This window comes from Taeniopygia guttata, chromosome 8 (assembly GCF_048771995.1).
Source record: "Taeniopygia guttata chromosome 8, bTaeGut7.mat, whole genome shotgun sequence".
NCBI classification, from domain to species: Eukaryota; Metazoa; Chordata; class Aves; order Passeriformes; family Estrildidae; genus Taeniopygia; species Taeniopygia guttata.
The window spans coordinates 18819858-18839305 of record NC_133033.1 but is presented as its reverse complement, the minus strand read 5'-3'; the positions used below and the strand labels follow the sequence as shown (position 1 = coordinate 18839305).

The following is a 19448-nucleotide window of genomic DNA, read 5'->3' as shown; positions in this document are numbered from 1 at the left end:
GTAAACCTGACAGTAAGCTGCTGATGAACTAAAGCTTGCATTCTGTTATTGATATTCAGATACTAGAATCTGATAGATTAATCAGATTCAACAAAGAATTGATGTTAAAAAATACTGTGAGATAAGGTCTCCTTAAACTCAGATACAAGGCACATAATGAATAGGTTCAAGTTAATGCTTTTAGAACAGAAAACTTATGTGGCTTTAAGGTAAAATAAACAGATGATGAAGACTGCACTGCTGATTTAATGGGAGATATGAAGAAAACTGTTGCATACAAATACCTTCTAAACACATAAGTTTCACACAGCCATGAGAAAAGACAGTTACATAGCCTTAAAAATGAATTTGCAATGCACAAAATGGACATTTTCTCCTTTTTTTAGATATATCAAAAACAGGAGCATTCTTCAAAATGGTAGACCAAAGTTGTCTATTGCATTTAGCTGTGAAGATGTGAGACAGGCTACCAGAGGTAGAATCCCTGCTATCCATCATGCTGAGACTGAATAAGAGAAAAGCTGGTAATGTATGAAGGGGAGTGTGGCGCATCCGTGTAAGGTGCTATTAACATTTCTATTGTGGTATAAGGGTCTTTTATATAAAAGTCATTTCTTGCAAAGTTTAACTGTTATATCATGCTTATCACGTATTTCATTTTTATCAGATTTATTTATTCCTAATAAAAATGTAAAGCCACAAAATACTGGTTTTTATTTGTGAATTTTATGCAGGCAATCCTATATGGGTGACTCAAACACTTTCTTCTTGCCTTAAAAAACATCCTGTACTCAAGGCTACTAGAAGAACACAGCCTAATGTCTACTTTCCTACAAGTACATTGTTGTGGTAAGGGCTTAGTCTAAAGGCTTAGGATATTTTTTAATCTGATGATCATTTGAGAAAATAAATTGAGGAAATATAAGTATATGAAAGAAAACAATAAAATTACTTTGAAATACTTAAGACAGAATCAAGGAGAAGATTGAAAACTAAAGTACTTAGTGTCTTTTTAAGTAGGTAATGGTATTAATGTATTTAGTTGTTTGTGGACTGGAGATGGTTGAGTTTCTTTGTTATAAAGTTCTGTGTGGTAGAGTTACAACCAAATTAATGATGCTTTTAAAATTTTATCTTCATGTTTTATACTCCAGCTCAATTGGTTTGAACTATCCCTGCGTCAAATAGTGACCTCGTAGCTATTGTTGTCTCTGCTCCCATTTGATTGAAGTAAAAGATTCTGACAGACATGTTCTCCTTTTATCTTCTCCACGGGCTATTTGAAGAAATAGAATGTTAAATATGTTTCATAATTGGAACCACGAAAAGGGGTGAGTAATAGCCCCTCTGCACATCTTGGTAAAGATTACTTTTCTTTCTGAACTTTGAAAATTTGCAGTAAAATTCTTCAGCAAGAGAATTCTTCAGCATTGGCAAGAGTAATGAGTAAAATACTTAGTGATGTAATACCTTTTCTTGTCTGTTTAGTCAATTTTGCTGTTTAATAGCACTTTGAAGCTCAGTTACCTTACAGAGAAACATTACTAAAGAAAGCAGTCATTTTTAATTCAATACTGGCCTTTATTTCTAATTGTCATTTTTAATTCAAAATGAACTTATTGTGTAGCATAACAATATTCCTTTGTTCTTCTTTGTTCACAATTTCTGATAATGGGAGTCCAGTTTAGGGGAGCCCGGTCACACTCATCAAACTTAGACTTCAACAGTGGTAAATGCTTTGGGGGGTTGCAAAAGTGCCTCATGTGATGCCTTCTATTCTCAGCATAGGTTAAAATTAGAACTAGACTGACATTGCACTGAAGTCTGAGTGAGAGTTTTAAATGGCTTTGGTAATGCAGACAAGATTCATAATTTATCTCCGCTCTTGTCCAGAAAGCAATGAGTCACAGAAAATCCTTGAAAACACCAAATAATTAAGGTGAGTTGTTGTTAAACTCTTTCTAATGCTTGGAGGTGAAGTTGTTGGGAGATCTGATTACTTGGAAGTGAATTTGTAGCTGTTTTACAGCCACACTTGGGAATTAATTTCTGAATTGTTGGCTGTAATGGCAAGATTATTATGGTTTTTATTTTCTTGATGAATAATAAGACCTTTTTGATGGAATCCTCTTATATAGTGAAATCCTGAAAATAGTTGTATTCTTAGGTCCTTTGATATTTCATGGTTCTAAGGCAGTATTTGTTGAATGGTATGCAAAAGAGAGTTGTCCAGAGTAAGCTTTACTGGAAATAAGTATTGGTTTGACTGCACAATATGATACTGGGTTTGGTAGTACAACTATTAACAAATGTCTCTTTTCTGCACAATTTATATAAAAAGATTTCTAGTTTTCTACCTAAAAGGGCTTGTAGTTCAAAAAATATCTTTAAACAACAAGAAATGATAGATTAGTTAATCACTTGATCTCAATAGAAATTTAAACTTGAAAAAATCTGGCAATTGTAATTGTAACCACTTACTGGAGCAAAGAACCTCATGCATGCATAGCATTACTGTTGCATGTTGAGATGGGGACTGGGAAGGGTCGTTACTCTGACCACTGAAAGAGAAGCTAATCCTTCAAACTAGTAAATGGGATCACATTTATGTGGGGGAGGGAAAAAGTGTACAGTCCTATCTTGAGAGGAAAATATCCAATCCCTCTGTAGGAACCCAAAGGCCAGACTGCACTGCCATGCTGGGGTTGCCATTTGTGTCACTTGTCAAATCCTGCCATTTCTCCTTAACAAACACAGAACACATAAGAATGATAAATATTAATGTATTAGACCAGATTCTTCTTTATTGAAGCTTTATAATTTAATTTTGTGCTGTCTTTACAAAAGGAAGCAATCCTGATATTTTACATTTTATTTGCCTACACATTTTAACTTAATTTTAGACTTTACAAATAAGTATGTTGGCAAAAGTCATAGTAAACATAAAATAGAATGATTGCAAATTTGAACACAAAAATGGTCACTAAGCAATTGTGGCTTATCCAGGGCCACACAATATTATAACAGAAACAAATATGAAAGAAAAAAAATGGTTCTAAAAGACAGACCTGCAGCAATTATTGTAGGGAAATACATGTATGAAAAGACATGAAATTCCTCTTTTGTTACCTACTTGCTTGTTTGGAAGAAAGTTATTCTTACTTTTTCTAGTTTAAAGCATATATAGGACATTTTTCTTACTTGCCACTACAAGTATCAGTAAAAAGTTAGAAAGGGAGGGTTCAGATCATCAGTGTTCAGAGTATACTGCTGCTGGTTTGAAGTTTAGCCCTGTAAGCTTATCTGAATAGCAGTATCTTGGCTCCAGTAATGGCAATAAGAATGATTTTTAGAGGGATGCATTTATTAGGATGAGTGAGTATCCTATTTTGCTGCTCTTCAGGACAATAGATATTAATTATCTCACTAAAGGATATATTATTTCAAAACTTTAGACTGAGTTTAATTTCAATGTGAATTCTGACACTCAGTAGGGATACATACACAAACATTCAAAGAGAAATCAGAAGGATTTAAATGCATTTTCCTAAAGGTAATGCATCGCTAACTATAAAATGCATTGTAATCAGTTAAGCTATGAAGAAAATGAATGCAAATGAAGTATACTAATTTCAGGAACAGTTCAGTTTCTATAAAGTGCAAAACTCCTTTGTGACAAGTATTAAATCAGGTAGGTGTCAGAATGCAGTTATCAGAATTGAACTGCCTTAGATTGCAGGTAACAGTTTCATGCCTGGGATGGGAACAAATGCACAAATCTGCATTTAATAATTATGGTCCACACTTAGCCTACAACTGAAGGAAGTGAGCGAAGCAGTTGTTCACTGAATAAGAATGCAGAGATTGCAAAAATACCATTTCTTACTATAATAAAATTTAACTAGGTGCAATTATCTATTTTTATAAAGAGAAAGCAGTTGATAAAATCCTGTCTGTTCTTTATATTAAGTCATTTGATAACATAGTGAAGTTGGTATTGTAGTATTTTATTTTTCATGTTGCTGTCTCCATCTGGTAACCCATATCTGAAGTGGTACATTGATCCTGAAATTCAGTCAGATTCCTGCAAGCAAATCTGAACATGTAAAGGATCATGGCTGAAACTGCAGTTTGCCTGGGAACATTCTCTGCTGTGAAGACACTCTGGGAAGTGAGAATACACAAGATAAATGAAGAATTACAGAAAGAAAAGGAATTCAGGCAGAGGTCTGCAGGAAGGTAGGTAAATTGTAACTCCTTAAGTATGTGAAAAGCCAGACCATATGTTACATTTCAGAAGACTGTAATTGGTTTATCCAAACTCATGCAGGCTCTATTTATTAGTTGTTACTCCAGCAGGATTCCCTGTGATTAGAATTTATCTAGTGTCTGTTATAAAAATATTAGTATATAGATTAACGCCCCTGTACTCAGATACTAAAATCCTCTGCTCTGTAAATATTCTAACCAGTAAAGATTTATTATGCTTTCTTTTCCACTAAGGTATTAACAGGGTTGCTTGGTCTTCTATCTGGCCAGCAATTTTATGAAATTTTAAGAGATTTAGGATTCAATTTTTGGTACTCCTAATTTATCAGATGTGTTTGAAGTGGAACAACAAACTCAAAAGTTACTCAATATAAGCAGAAAGAAAGAGAATGACCTTGTCATAATTCTTGTTTAGGTCCCCTTTGGCAAGCAAGCTTAAAGAAGCTGATTGATCTATTTTCTTGCACTAATATGTGGTGGACTGGAAGGCTTTAATTTTAGGAGTCAGCTTGATAATGTGCTTTAGAACTTTATTCCACATGACTTTATATTCTGTGGCCCTGCTGCAACATGGTGAAAATGAATGTAAATTTGAAGAAGCGTAAAATAGAATTCCTGTAAATTAACCTCAGCCAAACATTAAGGGCTTTTTTTCTCTCCAACTCATAGTATATTAACATCCAGATAAAATTAATGTTATTTAACAACAAGGTGTTTGTCTCTTTTTCCAGAAAATAGATAGGATAGTAATTATTGGCTGTATTTGTTGTGGCACCACTGGCAGATCTTTTTTTCCCTTGTAGGCTACTGCTTGTCTGGGAGGAGAGAGCTGCTTTAGCAAAGCTCAAAGAAAAAGTTATTAATGAAGGTGGAAGAGCAATTTTAAGGATAGAGGAAGAAGAATGGAAGGTAGTGTTGATAGGAATGGATGCTGCTTGTGTTGAATGACTTATGCATTAGAAAACTAATATTTACAACTTTACACTTAAGTGGTACTATTTGTGTTCTATTAACTGCTCACTGTGCTTTGCTAACAGTGAATTAGGACACACTGTTGTGAGTATAAAAGAAAGCTGGGTGTTTTTTAGTCCTGAATATTAAGCATTACTCTGCAAAAACAAAGTCCAAAAAATTTTTCTGCATAGAAATTATTTTCACTGCAGAGTATGATTTTCAGTATGTAAATTCTCATTTAACATTCACACACCAGAACTACTGAAATGTATCAAGATGAAAACCCTCTGTGTTTGGGTGCATGAAGATATTTCTTGTTGTTTATTTTGTCTTTGTAAGAGTGAAGATGAGCCAGTAGAGTCCCAGAACACTATTACTATTGTTTCTCATGTGCAGAGCTAATCTGCTGTTAATGCTGGCAGAGTGAAGGCCATCAGTGCTCTGAGCCATGCAGAAGTGCACTGACCAGCTCCTAGAAAGTGGTGAGAATTAGTTTGTGTTGAGGCCAGTGAGAACGTGGCAGCCAGACCCAGCCATAGTCTGGTGGTCTGCAGGCCAGTGGTCCTTGTTCAGAGCTCTTCACGTACGTTGCAGTTTTTTTATCCCTCAGCTCTTCTGCTCTCAGCTGCTCACTGTTTTTATTGACAGAATAGGAAATAGAACTTAGATCTCCCTTTCTGTGCAACAATCTATTTAGAGCAGTTTCATCTTCAGTTATATTGATTTTTTATTTTAAAGAAAGAAAGAAACAAAAACAAACTTGTCAATGACAGTAGTGCAGGTATCTAAATCCTGGGAGCCAAAAGAAGGCAGGTTCAGAATTCTGTGATCAGAATGACAATCCACACTTGATGTTCCCTTCAGGATCATGGAATCATGGAATATGCCAAGTTCATTGAGTTAACTCCTGGCTTTGCACAGCACCATCTCCAAGTCACACCATGGGTCTGAGAATATTGTCTAGACACTTCTTGAACCCTGTCAGGCTTGGTGCTGTGACCACTGCCCTGGGGAGCCTGTTCCAGTCCCCAACCACCCCCTGGGGGAAGAATCTTTTCCTAATATATTGATGTAAACCTTTTCCTAATATGTATGATATTAAAATCATATCAGTTATGCTTGCTACTTCTGGCATATTTTAGAAAACAGTTATTAGGATTAATTTTGCAACCTACATGTTACAGTATGGCTTAAGAAAAAGGACAGACTGTTAGTGTTTCAAATCAAACTTCTGCCTCAGCCCATATTCTAAGCCGAATTTCTTCTGGTTTGTATTTCCTCTTGCAGACATTACCTTCATGCTTATTGAAACTAATCCATCTCCAGGAATGGCAGCTTCACAGAACTAGTTTGCAGAAAATTCCTCAGTTTATTGGAAGATTTCACAGCCTTGTTGTTCTGGATCTGTCCCGGAACTCAATTGAAAGTGTACCTAAAGAAATTGGTGAGCTGTGCTTTCTTTTATTTTAAGCTGATTTTCTAAGAAAATTGGTCTTGCACAAACGTACCGGTTTTTGCCCTTTGCTTGTCTAATAATCCTATTGGGTAGTTAGAAAACAGATTATTTAAATCTGACAGTGAGATAGAGATCTCCAAACTGTAAATTCCCTATAAGCTAAAAATGGGCTGGATGGAAGATATATATCTCTGTGAAAGCTCCTCATGACACAAAAAAGGACCTGTTTGCACAGCAGGGACTGGACATCAGAATGCAGCTAGCAAAGTGATACTGGAAAACAGACTTCATGTTCTGAGTCCATGACAGGAGTAGCCTAGTCACAATTTTTTAGTTTTGGGTTTTTCCTTGAAGCACTCAGCTAGATTGCAGTCCTGTACTAAAGAGTCCTGAGGTGCTGTATTTGCAGCTCAGTAATTTGTTTGTTTGTTTGTTTTGTTTTGTGAGAACACAGAGAGTTTTTATAACAGTAAAAGAATAAAGCAAAACAAATAATATTGTGCTTCAAGTAGAATAAACATGAACATTTCTTATTTGTACTCTCTGCAGGTCAGCTCACCAGCCTCCAAGAGCTGCTTCTCAGTTACAACAGAATAAAATCTGTTCCTAAGGAAATAAGTAACTGCATCAGTCTGGAAAGATTGGAACTGGCTGTCAACAGAAGTATCTCTGATCTTCCTCCTCAGGTTTTGACAGACTGTTTAGTTTTGTTTAATGCATACTTTGAATTTATCCAGAGCCAATTATCATTATGTGTTGCATTTCTGTTTTCAGATTTGCTGTGAAGCTGTGATTTCACAGTACTCCACACTGATGTGAACAACCTTTCCATGACTGGTCAAACTGAAGCCACATGAGAAGCACATACATACACCTGAGTAGCTGAAGGAGCCAATCTTTATTTTGGCCAGATAAATAACTTAGCAGTGCATAGAGGGTGGTGACACACTCCATATCAATTTGTTTAGGCTGGATATTATCACTGATTTACCCCACTAAGAATCTGATGCCTTAGCACAGAGAAGTTCCCTTTTATGGTTGAGAGTACAAATTCACACCAAATGTCAGGAGACAGCTGTAAGCATCTTTACAAGAACAGATAGATCTGAAAGGGAGTTGTGTGATTTATACAACTGCCTTTGCAAAGGTGAACAATTGTTGTTCTCAAATGTTTAAAACAATTATGAGAGAATGAAAACAACTACTCACCTACTATTGAACTTCAATTTGAACAGACCAAAATGTGAGAGACCTGCATCTGTAACTATTAGTCTCTTAGATAGAGATGACAAGTATGTAACTATATTTACTTGTTTTATTTAAAAAACCAGTCATGGCAATAGTTGACACCAATCAGTGTCTTGAAAATGGAGTGGGTCCAAATAGCAATAGCATAGAATCTTCAAATGGAAATATATACTATTAACCCAAATCCAGAATTTACAAAATCTAAGTGGATCCAGTGGTTGCAGGGTGTAACACAGAAACATAGGACATAGTTATGTCTGATGGAGACTGCGGCGATGTGATCACTGGGAAGCTTTGGTTACGTACACTTGAGTGGCACTCAGTGTTTAGACAATTGCACCAGATCTGCTATAAAACATCTTTGTACCACTTGAACATTGCAAAAGCACCTGAAGGCATGATTCACCAAATGACTTAGGTGCTGTGATACTGTGTTACTTTTTTAGAATGTCTTGCCAGGGTAGTAGACTGCACAGCATGGAAGGTGTCATGGTTCACTCTAAATTACAGTCCATGCAATTTGATACATAAAAATCTAAATATTTTACAAACAAAAAATGGCATATTGCATGGAGCATGAAATTCTAAGGACAGTGCTGTCTTTAACGTTCTCCTTCCTTGAGGCTTGGGGCATATCTGCATTGTAGTCAGCAGTTATGGCACTCACTACTGGGTGGGAGGTAAAGTTCTGCTGCCTTACCAGTTCCCAACCTATCTACCTTCAAGGCAAAACTGCTATTGTCAGGTACTAGCAGCTACTGGAACTCAAAACCATTCTGTGTCTACTGGCTCCAAAATGTGTTGTAATGTTTCTCAACATTACTAGATAACTGCTGTGCAGATGCAGCAGCTACACGAAGTTGCATTAAATCTCCCCTTCTTTTCAGCTCAGTGATTTAAAGAAGCTGTCACACATAGATTTGTGCATGAATCAGTTTACTGCCATCCCTTCAGCTCTCCTCAACATGCCAAATCTAGAATGGTTAGATATGGGGGGAAACAAACTCCAGGAGCTTCCTGAGGCAATTGACAGGTAAATACGCTCAAAGCTAAATTTAGTCTCAATTGCACTGTGTTGAAATCCTAATTAATAAACAGTACTTCAAAAGATAATTTTTATGTTAACCTCACTCCAAAGTCAAGATTTTATCAGCTCTAATATGATGTTTTATATAAACTGGAATAATCCATTTAATTAACAATAAATTCAGTATCAACTATAAGGTTAAATATTTATTGTCAATCACATTTTTGAACAGAGATTAGGTGATTATCTTGGATATGGGGTTTCCTTTGAGACTTGTTGCATTATGAGTCCTTTATGTGGATGAAAAATTAATTTTATAGTAATGACTGAGAGAATTAATTCTATGAATCTTGATTAATTGAACACATACCTATTTTTCAGAATGGAAAACCTCCACACTTTATGGCTCCAAAGGAATGAAATAAACTCTTTGCCAGAAACCATTGGTAATATGAAAAATCTTAGTACTCTTGTTCTTAGCAACAACAAACTTAAGGATATTCCAGCTTGTATGAAGGACATGACAAATCTGAGGTAAGTAAAAGCACCAGTAATATAAATGAAAATAACTAGAAAATACTTTTTAAAGCCCCCCTTGAGTTGTAGATCATAGAGTGATACTAAGGGAGAGGAAAAGGTATTACCACAGTTGTACAGATGGATACAATAAATCAGCATAATTACACAGATTCACAACAATTAAGGATCTGGTGAAGTAAGCTTTGTGTAGTGAAACTTAGTTAAAGAAGTAAATTATGATAGCTACAGCCTCACATGAAAAGTAGACAATACTCATTTCATAGCCCTTCCACTATAATTGTCCTTTGGTATCACTCTCTGAAGGCAAGCGCTCACAGAAAAATGTGGCAGGCATTAAAATGACAAAAAGTAGAACTTTGCCATTGAGAATTCAAGCCTTCAGAATTAAAGAAAATTTATTAGGTTTAAGGAAATGGATGAAACTGTCATGTACTTGATATGAAAAATAAAAAATAATGTAAATTCTTAAGTGGTAGAATTTGAATTACTCCTTAGTATACTGTGACAGAAATTTCCCGGTTGTTAGCATTTTCATTTGGATTACTGGATGCTGTCTGTTTTAGAGAAAGAATCCTAGTCTGCATAAACCATGCCTAACCCAGGAAGATAATTCCTCCTCTCAGCTCTTTTGATAGAACCTCCTTAACTAAATATGCACAAGCATAGGCCCAAGGAATTAGAGAATAAAGAGAGACAGGACTGACTCCTGCCTTGCAAAGCTGGGAGGAGTCACTTGCACTGTTCTCAACCACTCACCTCCTTGTGAAAGCTCAATACATCTGGCAGTGGGGTCACAAACTGAAGACAAAATTATGAGGACCACAATGTTTTCCCACCACAATCAGTTACTATTATAAAGCATCTTCTTAGCTTACTTAATACTACTGATAGAGTGGTGAGTTTAGTATAACAAGAACTTAATTTCCTTTTGCTTAAAATAGCATTTGAGAAATCTTAATTCAGTTTCAAAAGAATTATTTTCTCTGGACAAAACTTACTGCAAGATTAACCTTTTCTGGTGAATTCCTAGATTTGTTAACTTCAGAGACAACCCACTGGAGCTAGAGGTAACACTCCCTCCATGTGAGAACACAGATGAGGAGGAGCAACAGGAAATGTTTGGCATTGACTTCATGCACTTGTATATCCAGGAATCACTCAAGAAAACAGGTATGTCTTTTTTATTAATTCTGATCTCTCCACAATACAGTGAGGAAGAGAGAGATAAACTGGATAAATAAAATCTAGGATATGTATAAAAATGAAACATGAATAGCCTTCTTAATAAATGAGTAACATTTTCCAAAAAAATCTGTAAATAGGCTTTTACTGAAGACAGGGGCACTTTTAGCAGGAGTTGGCACAGTAGGTTTCCAACAAACAGCACAGATTCTGGTAGGAACATACTGGAACCATGGAGCCCTGTATTAAATGTGCCTGAGTTACCTACACCATGGATAAAGAGAAGCTGATGACTGTGTTTCATATTTGCAATTTAATCAGTTTACATAGTGAAGGTCTTCTAGTGTCCTTTAATTTATGAAGCTCAACTTTTCCTATTTTTAGATGTTGTCCAGATGGTACTTCCAGAGGAAGATTAAGGGAGAAATGTCTATGTTCCTAAGATACATCTTTTAGCAATGAACTATCAACACCTGATTAACAGATGTTTCTCACAACTTGCTTTCCCTGACACAAAATACAGTCACTTAAACAAAACACCCCCAGTTTCATCCCATTTCTAAAACATGAAAAAAATATGCTGTTCATTGTCTCTGGGGTAACAGTTTTAACGTTGCAATAAGAGACCCAAATAAGCACTTTGGAACATATTTTCAGTTGGCAGCTGTTACTTGCAGTGAGCACATCACTGCAGCTATAAAATGTTCTCACTGATCTTCATTTTGTTTTTGTGAAGGCTTAAAAAATGAATGTAATGTTCTTGATTTAGAACACTAAGACAGCTTTTTTCTTATCAATATTTCATGAATGAACTATCAAATTAGCAAAAATATATCAAGATGACACTTTAGACATAAGTTTTCTTTCTGAATAGATTCTCTAGCAGCACAGGCTGATCAAAGTACTTAGGCCTACTTAAATATTTTAAGAAGAAATACAAAGCTATTCTGAACTTCAAAGTGAAAATGAAGTATGTCAGCTTCTCTTATTTTAACCTATTGTCTTTCAGGAAATGTGGAAAGTTGTACTTCTGGTTCTCCTCCTGTCATGAATCCTAATGAATAAAGAATGTAACTGTGAATGGAAGAAAATATCAAATACACTTCTTCACAGCAAAGAGGCTACAACAGGTTTCAAGTATTTTTAGGGATTTTTATTTTTCCGCTGATGAGAACTGGTTTGTGTATTTGTAATTCCCAGTGAAGCTGGAAAGTATAAGACCTTTTCTTGGGTACAGGAAAGATGAGATAAGTTTTTTTTTTTTTTTTGTAAAAAATTAATTAGTTTTTAAAAAAAAAAACCAGATAAGTTTTATAGAGTTTGTTTTTTTTCCCTACCAATTCCAAATCTGTTTCCTGTCATACAGTTGGCTCTGGTATCAAAGGAGGATTTGGGACAGCTGTCAACAGGACATTCTCCAAGGACACAGCAGGCTCTGTATAATACTGCAGTGCAGCCTTGTATCCTTGCTGCTGTAAATACTCAATCCGTCCGTGATCAATCAGCCGTTTGCAGAGGCAACCGATCTCCTTCCGCTCCTCAACACTCAGTATCCTGGTTCCAGATAAAGGAAAGAAGCAATGACAGCTGTCAGAAAATAGTTTTGGTAATTAACATTAGTACTTAAGCTTAGAAAAACTACCAAAATCATTGTAAGTTCATTTCAGTCAGGTTAAGCATGGCTATTGAAATATTTTGAAATGTACGTCATGAAAATCATATTTTTAAAGTAAAATATCTCTATAAGTTTAGTAATTAAATGTTTCTGCAAAATTAGTCCTTTTGAGGACCCAAAGCAATTTAATGTGCCACTATGCATAGCTTTTCTGCTGGAGTCCCTTTGCTAGGAAAAAAAACCTACATACCCTTGTAAAGTATCAGAACCACTTGCTGTCCTGCTGAGGGTGTGCTCATGTTCTTCTGTGTCATTAGTTTGATCTTGACTGTCTTCACTTGTAGAAACTTTGCTTGTGGTTTCTTGCATGCCACAGGTGGCCCAACTACTCATTCTCTGAAAATAATGGAATTCTACTGGTCCCAGTCCTATTGATTTAAAGAACTCTCTGCCTACATAATGGGTCCAGTCACACTTGTGATGGCAACACAGAGCAATAACAATTCCAGCTACAGGTTTACGGTCTTCTGTGGTGCTTTCATTACCAGCAGATTTGTGAGGAGACACCTCTGTCTGAGCAGCCCTGCAGCGTTTTGGTGCAGGCTCTTCATCTTCTCCATCACAGCTAGTGGTGTAACTTTCAACCAAGCATCTCAAAGCAAGATCTGAGAAGGAACAAATACATCCCCCCAACAAAAAATATCCACGCCATTATTTATACAGGCTGTATCGTTGCAATGTACTTCCCACAAAGAAGAATAAAATTACACATCACAAACTAAGCCAAAAAGCAAGTTCAATGATAACTAAAAATTACAAATATGCGTTGAAAACATGAAAACCCTAACTGTGGTTTCTCTGGAGCTTCTAAGACCTTATCCCCTGAAATATTTGATCTGCAAAAGTGAATTTAAAATAGTTTGATTAAAAAATTAGCATATTGTAGGAAAATCTCCTCCCTGTAAAACACATGAGTATTTGCTCTAAAAGTTTGATATCTAGGACACAGTCTATTAAATATGCACATTTACTTCTTAAATGCTTAACTTTGTAATCTCTGTCATGCTACCTATAAAGGTGTCATATTTGAGAGGTCTTTCTCAACACAGTAACCATATAACATTAAAAAACTGTATTAGTTTAAAGTTATCAGGACAGAAACACAATCTTATTTGGTTTTGGGATACATATTAAGACAGTCAATAAAATTCTAGAAAGAGAATTGTTTCAAAGAAGAAGCAACTGTGCTAAAAAAGTACTCTCAAATATATTACCCATGCCACCACACATTGTTCTCTGTTCTAATCTATTAAAGCCAAGAAGGGCTTCACTTCTGCCTAGAGTATCGTTACATCTATTACCCTTTTTCTATTCCACTGGAGTCTAGAGATATTTAGAATATAATTACTGTGTTCACCAGAAAAGGTTTAGAGGGCAAGAACAGCTTAAAAGGACAATGTGGAAGATCAGTGCATTCACAGTGTAAGGCTTATATCCTGACTTTCTGCACTTCACACATCTGTAATTCATACCTGTTGCAGCACCACACAAATGCTTCCCAATTCCTACCACTGGTAGTTTTTTCTTCTCCAAAATAGGTACCTTATCTGGAGGGAAGAAAAAAAACAACCAACAAACGTCCATCCAATCCACAACTACCCCAGCACCTCTGTTTTTTCTGAATAATATAATTACAGCAGACTTAGAAAGAAATGTTTGCCATGACTAAAAATACATTGATTGGCACATTTTGTTAGGACAAATTAAAACAATAGGATGCAGTGCCTGGGAAGCACATTTAACCATTTTAGCCTTTCTATTCTGCCTATGAAAGGTAAATATGACATTAATGCATCTCCTGCTGGCACATGCTCCCAAAAATTCTGTAGCATTGATGGTGCATGACTTACATGTAGAATTAAGCAAAACAAACAATGCAAGCATGTTTAATTCTGCAAGTGCTAAAACCTTCAAAATTTATTTGTTTTGGTATTTCCTCACCTATAACGATGTCCTATGAGTGTATGAAAAGTAGAAAACTTTAAACCTCCATCTAAAGTATATGTGTATCCTGTGTATATTCACACATACCTGTATGCATATATGTGTAAACATACAGCATCAACATGTCCAAGCAACCACTGAGAATAATCTTCAGAACCAAGTACATTTAAGCATGTTACACACAAACTGACTGGAACCCCAATTCAAAATTTAAAAATAAGCCTTTATTTCATAATGACACAGGCCAAGAAGGAACTTACTTAAACATAAGTGCTGAATGTCTACTTGAAGCCTCTCAAATATAGAATCTCTCCTTTTGTGTTTTCCATCCACCTGTTTAAACAGAACAAGAGATTTCATAGGGCTGGTGACTAATAACTATAATTTTGATCCAGGTATTAATGTCAGACTTTTTCCTTGTCAAATCGACATCTGTGAATTTCCAACATTAAACATCAAGATTTTTTTTCTAAAAATTTTGCTATTGGTGAAGTATGGAATGTATAACTTGTAAAATTTAAATGTATTGAGGATAAAAAGTAAACAGTAACAGTTTCAATGGCAATGGTTTAAAAATTATACTTTACTAATGTAACAATATCCTCTTACCTTGAATCTTGTGGTTGCCCTTTCCACAAGCAAAAACTGAACATTTTCAACATTCTCTAAGGCAATATCAACCCAATGAGACAGCTTTCCTCGCCCAGCTCCAAACTCAACAAAACACCTTCCTGGACCAAGTAAATGCAATTTTTCCATGTTACCTAAAATAGAAGCCTACAAACATCAAAAGATTATTTGTGAACCAAGAAAATATATACCCTGTGTTTTGTAATGCCTTATAGAAAAATTATACCTTCACCGAACCGCCAAAGACTTTTTTAAGCCTTCCTTTCAGTGAGAGATTAGGGAAAAGATGATGTGTGTACAGAGGAAAGGGATTATATCTTCTGTTTTACCATATCAGATTCCCTCTGTGGGAAGCAACTGGAATTATGCACCCAGTCACTCAAATGTACAGCAGCACAATTCCCTGTCCAAACTCCTCTATAGTTATTACTAAATCAGACCAAACCTGTTGTTTCAGGTGTTTGAAAGCAGATTCCCCATTCTTTGGGTCACTTAAGGCTTCTTGTAAAGCCTGGTGGGACAGTATTTGTTCCTTAAGACGAAGTTCCAGGCCTGAAAGCAAATGCAAAACTTTCAGGTATAGCTTTGAGTTTCCAAGGGTTCCTAGTTTGTAACACACATAATTACAATTGTGACATGAGCTCAATTTGAAGCACTAATAAAGCAGTCTGCTGGGAGTGTAAATCTATCATCATATGTTTATAACAGATATATTATCTGTTGTGATATCTGGGTGAGAAAAAAAAGAAAAAAGGAAGGGAACACAAGATTGGAGTTTTATCACTCTTTCAATCTAGTTTACTATTTGGAGTAAAATTTAGCTATTGAAAGTCTGCCTGATAACTATTTCAGATGTGTTTTATGGCACCTATCTTAGATTTTTACAGGTATCTAACAACAAAAATAACAATGAAATAATTAATCAATTCAATTAAAAACATCTTAGTTTTAGTATTTAGTATTAAGCTCACCATTACTTGCTTTTTTCAACTTTATAATTAAATTCTGCAGCTCTTCAAGAGATAAAGAAGATAGAGGAACCTTTTTAAGGAAAAAAAGTGACACCAATAAATGTGAGACCTTTGAAATTTTCTGTATTTTTACAGTCATGAGTTGCAACATGTAATGTATGGACTGAACCTAAAACCAAATAATGTACTCACTTGTTTTTCTGGTATTTCTACTACATCTTTTAAACCAGCATTAATATCTTGAACAAAGTAGACCTTAAAAAAAAAGAAAATAAAAGAAAATAAATTTGATTCAGTTAATTACCAGGAAGCAAATAGCCAAATTCTTTAGTGTTCTTATGGTAAGGTATGTAGCAATAGGAATCCACTGCGAGGTAAGATTTTCCAAGTAATTTTCCTTCCTATAGTTTGATCCTGAATCCCAGCCAGAAGTTACTCTTCTGACACAGTGTTACAAGATTGAACATGTTCATAAGAGTAAAGCAGTCAGGGCTTACTAGACAGATTCCAAAGACCATTTTCAGGTTTCCCAGGGAATACTAAAGGTGCAATTCAAATAAGGCAGAAAGGCAGGCAATAAAGAAGCCATCCTCTGCTTTCTTGAAAGAGCTGTATAAACACATGTCCTCTTGCTTCCCTCAGCAGCTCTCAGCCAGGCTCTCCGTGGCTCACTGCCAGCCTGCCTGGAGTGGGCAAGTGCCTGGGATACCCAGAGCTTCTCTGCAGGTTTTGCTTTCTCAGGACAAGCTCTCACCCAGCCTCTGAAATGAATGGCATTGTGAGAGCCTCTTCCCTGGGTTATTTCTGAGAAAAATGAATTCAACATTTTTATTTGTAACCAAGAACTGAAAAAGTGTACCAAATTACAATGAGAAGGGGCAGAGAACATGAAGGGACTGGAATGTGAGTTGCATTTCAGCAGTAGTGCTTTGCTAGACCTGCTGCCCTGCAGCTCACAGCTGCTGTCAGCACAGAAAATTCTCCGCAGAACTGTAATGTTTTAGGTCTTAGATCCGAGAGGAAGTGTTGAAATTACATTGCACTTACAGGCTTTGGCTTCTCTCTTGAGTTACATTTTTTTAAATGCTTTTGTAGTTGGTCTTCATACACAGTGCTAAAAGCCAAATGGAGAGAAAAGTAAGTATCATGTGAATACTGACAAAGAACGGGAAAAGCTTTTACATATACTCACTGTTTTGGATCAAGAGGGCACGGAATTCTTTTTCTGTCATTTTGTTCCTAGTTAGAAAAGTTTTAGAAAACATTTCAGCATGCATTCAGCGTTGTGTTTTAAAAAAACCGTTGAGGGGCATCAGCTTCATAAAACAGCTATTCAGAATAACTTAGTTAACCGGAAGGGAGAAACAGAGACGAGAACTTAATATTTGACTGGATCCTAAAAGAATAAACCCCTAATGCAAGGTCAGGGCTACCACTGGGCTGAGGCGAGTGCCCGGCACATAGAGAGGCTCAAGGGAGGCACCGGCGCTGCCTCTCCCACCCGTGCCACGAGAGCGGGGCCACCCCACGCCCGCCCGCCCCGCCGGCCCGAGAAGGGTCCCTGCACCTCTTCGTGCCCGTGCTCGCCGCAGAAGCGCCTGCCGGGCGCCGGGATCATCCTGCAGAAGCGCCTCTTCCTCAGCACGAAGTGAGCGCAGCGCCCCGGCTCCGGCTCCTGCCCCGGCGCCGGCATCGCCGCTCCCGGCGGCCCCCGCGCCGCCATGTTGCGGCCCCTCCCCGCGGCCGGAGCAAGATGGCGGCGGAGCGGATCTTCGACCGGGCGGTGTCGGTGCGGGTGCGGGGCTGCGGCTGCGAGGAGCGGTGAGTGCGGGCCGGCTGCGCGGGAGGCTCTCCGCGCTCCTCAGAGGGGCTGCGAGCCACAGCCGCTTTCCTCCTGCCCGCTCTCGGCGCCGCTGGGCAGCGCTCCGCGGTGCCGCGCTTTGGCGCTGCTGGCGGTGGCACCCTCGGGCTGAGGGAGGGGCGGTTGCCGTGGGTGCCTCGCCAAGGGATGGAACGCTGCGGGCCGCCGGCAGCGGAGCGAGCTCGCCGCGGCTCTGCGGAAGCGCCGCTGTGCCCGGGGCTGAGGCCACCCGAGGGCCTGGCGGCTGCCGGGCCCAGGCGGGATTCGGCGGCTGCCGGGCCCCGGCGCTGCCCGCGGTTCCTCCCGCCTCTCCCCCGCACCGCGGCCTCCTCAGGCGCGGCTCCCCTCAGGCCCGGCACCCGCGGGTCCGAGCCGCCTGTGCGAGGGTGCGCACGGCGGCGGTGTCGGGGAAAGCCCAGACATTCCGTATGTGAAGCGTCTCTTCAAAATAGGATGAACTTCGGCACTATGGGTCCTGTCTGGTTAGGCAGTTTGAGAAAACACGGAAAGGCTGCTGTGGTGTGCGTTGTAATATAAGTGACTTAGTACTCAGTAAGAAATCATTAAAGGCAAGGTAGCACTGTATTTATTATTATCAGGAGTTTGAGCAGTCGTTAATTTCAGCAGGCTTCTACAAAAGTTATAGTTTCTGGATAACGTTTCAAAACTTCTGCCTCGCTATTTAAAGTGTGGTGGATAACAAGCAAGCAGCAAAAAACCAGCTCTGCCTGAGGCGCTGCAGTTACTGAAACTCTTATAATTTTAAGTGTAGGCATTGGGGGGAATTTTATTAATGTTTCTGATTAAATTTTTATTTTTGAGATGTCATTGCTTCCTTTAATGAAGCTGTGAACAGATATTATTTGGAGAATGTTTTCTTGATTTATTACTGAGTTTAATCTTTTTGTACACAGGAGATTAAATGTTCGAGTGAATATTGAACTACTGTCAATTTCTAATCCCGTTCATAAAAAGGTTTGTAAATTAATCATATATCTGTCATTCATTAGGTATTATCTGAATTTTATTTTATGGAAGAATAAGTAGAAAAAGGAAAAGCAAAGTGGGATTTTATTGCTTGCCATTTGACCGTACTTTATTTCTTATACGATTTTTTGAGTAACTTAGTTGGTTTGGTATTGTGGTTTTCCACCCTCCCTCCCCCACCCCCCAGCCTTTTTTAGCCCTCTATTTTAGTTTGGCTGTCTATGGGTCTTAGCAAGCCTGCATATTAAAAGTATTTGGAGATGCTCAGGGGAACATGAGTTAGAGCTTAGGAGTACCTTTAGTTCAAGGTTCCACATCAGGGAAAAAAAAAATTTAAAATAAATCATCTTTCTCAGGGAAAATCACAATGAGACCACTACTGGAGATTTTGTTATCTCTTCTGTTGTATGTCTGATTTGTCATCAAAGTGTTCATCCCTTCAGCATGATGTTAAGATTGGTCATGGGTGGGTTATGGTGCTGTTGGGCAAAGATTTGTTTGTATAGGAATACAGCAGTTTTGGTCAGATCCTGCTCCTGGTGGCAGTGATAATGGTGCTTCCCTCTGAGCAGAAGCAGCTCAGTTAGAAGTGTGTGCTGAGCTCTATCAGGAGGAGTCTGGAAATGCAGTTGAGTCCATCAAGGGGTGATAGGAGATCTTCCAATGCTTAATCAGCTAATGGGACATCAGACCAAGCAGGCATT

The 19448-nt window shown here is 37.8% G+C and overlaps 3 protein-coding genes across 11 annotated transcripts in view; 2 read left to right on the top strand and 1 right to left on the bottom strand.

The window, feature by feature from the left end:
• Positions 1–841: 841 nt before the first annotated feature.
• On the top strand, positions 842–12452 carry LRRC39 (leucine rich repeat containing 39). 5 transcript variants are annotated; one of them, XR_003961515.4, is made up of 11 exons: positions 842–1331; positions 1784–1939; positions 4053–4239; positions 5073–5178; positions 6511–6667; positions 7229–7365; positions 8815–8960; positions 9336–9488; positions 10525–10664; positions 11686–11806; positions 12043–12452. XR_003961515.4 is itself a non-coding variant. In XM_032749653.3 (10 exons), exons 3-10 carry the CDS (start codon positions 4115–4117, stop codon positions 11739–11741), a joined length of 1020 nt encoding a protein of 339 aa, XP_032605544.2. In that variant the 5' UTR covers positions 842–1331; positions 1894–1939; positions 4077–4114; the 3' UTR covers positions 11742–12452. The 5 variants fall into 5 exon arrangements, 4 of the variants coding, with proteins under 4 accessions (XP_032605544.2, XP_032605543.2, XP_030134540.3 ...); XM_032749653.3 differs by having other exon boundaries at positions 1894–1939; positions 4077–4239; positions 11686–12452; XM_032749652.3 differs by having other exon boundaries at positions 1894–1939; positions 11686–12452.
• Positions 11808–17619, bottom strand: TRMT13 (tRNA methyltransferase 13 homolog). Its single transcript, XM_002188137.6, has 11 exons — positions 17464–17619; positions 17089–17135; positions 16944–17010; positions 16089–16151; positions 15897–15966; positions 15371–15477; positions 14905–15072; positions 14556–14628; positions 13824–13898; positions 12542–12956; positions 11808–12230 (listed from the first exon to the last, which is right to left on the bottom strand). The coding sequence occupies exons 1-11, from the start codon at positions 17617–17619 to the stop codon at positions 12035–12037; spliced, it is 1437 nt and encodes a 478-aa protein (XP_002188173.6). The 3' UTR covers positions 11808–12034.
• SASS6 (SAS-6 centriolar assembly protein) overlaps positions 17585–19448 on the top strand; it is a 12828-nt gene continuing 10964 nt past the window's right edge. For all 5 annotated transcript variants that reach the window (XM_030278662.4, XM_030278661.4, XM_041717950.2 and 2 more), the window contains exons 1-2: positions 17585–17717; positions 18672–18732. In XM_030278662.4, coding sequence (XP_030134522.4) covers positions 17650–17717; positions 18672–18732 — 129 coding nt within the window. In that variant the 5' untranslated portion in view covers positions 17585–17649. The remainder of the gene's footprint in view (positions 17718–18671; positions 18733–19448) is intronic.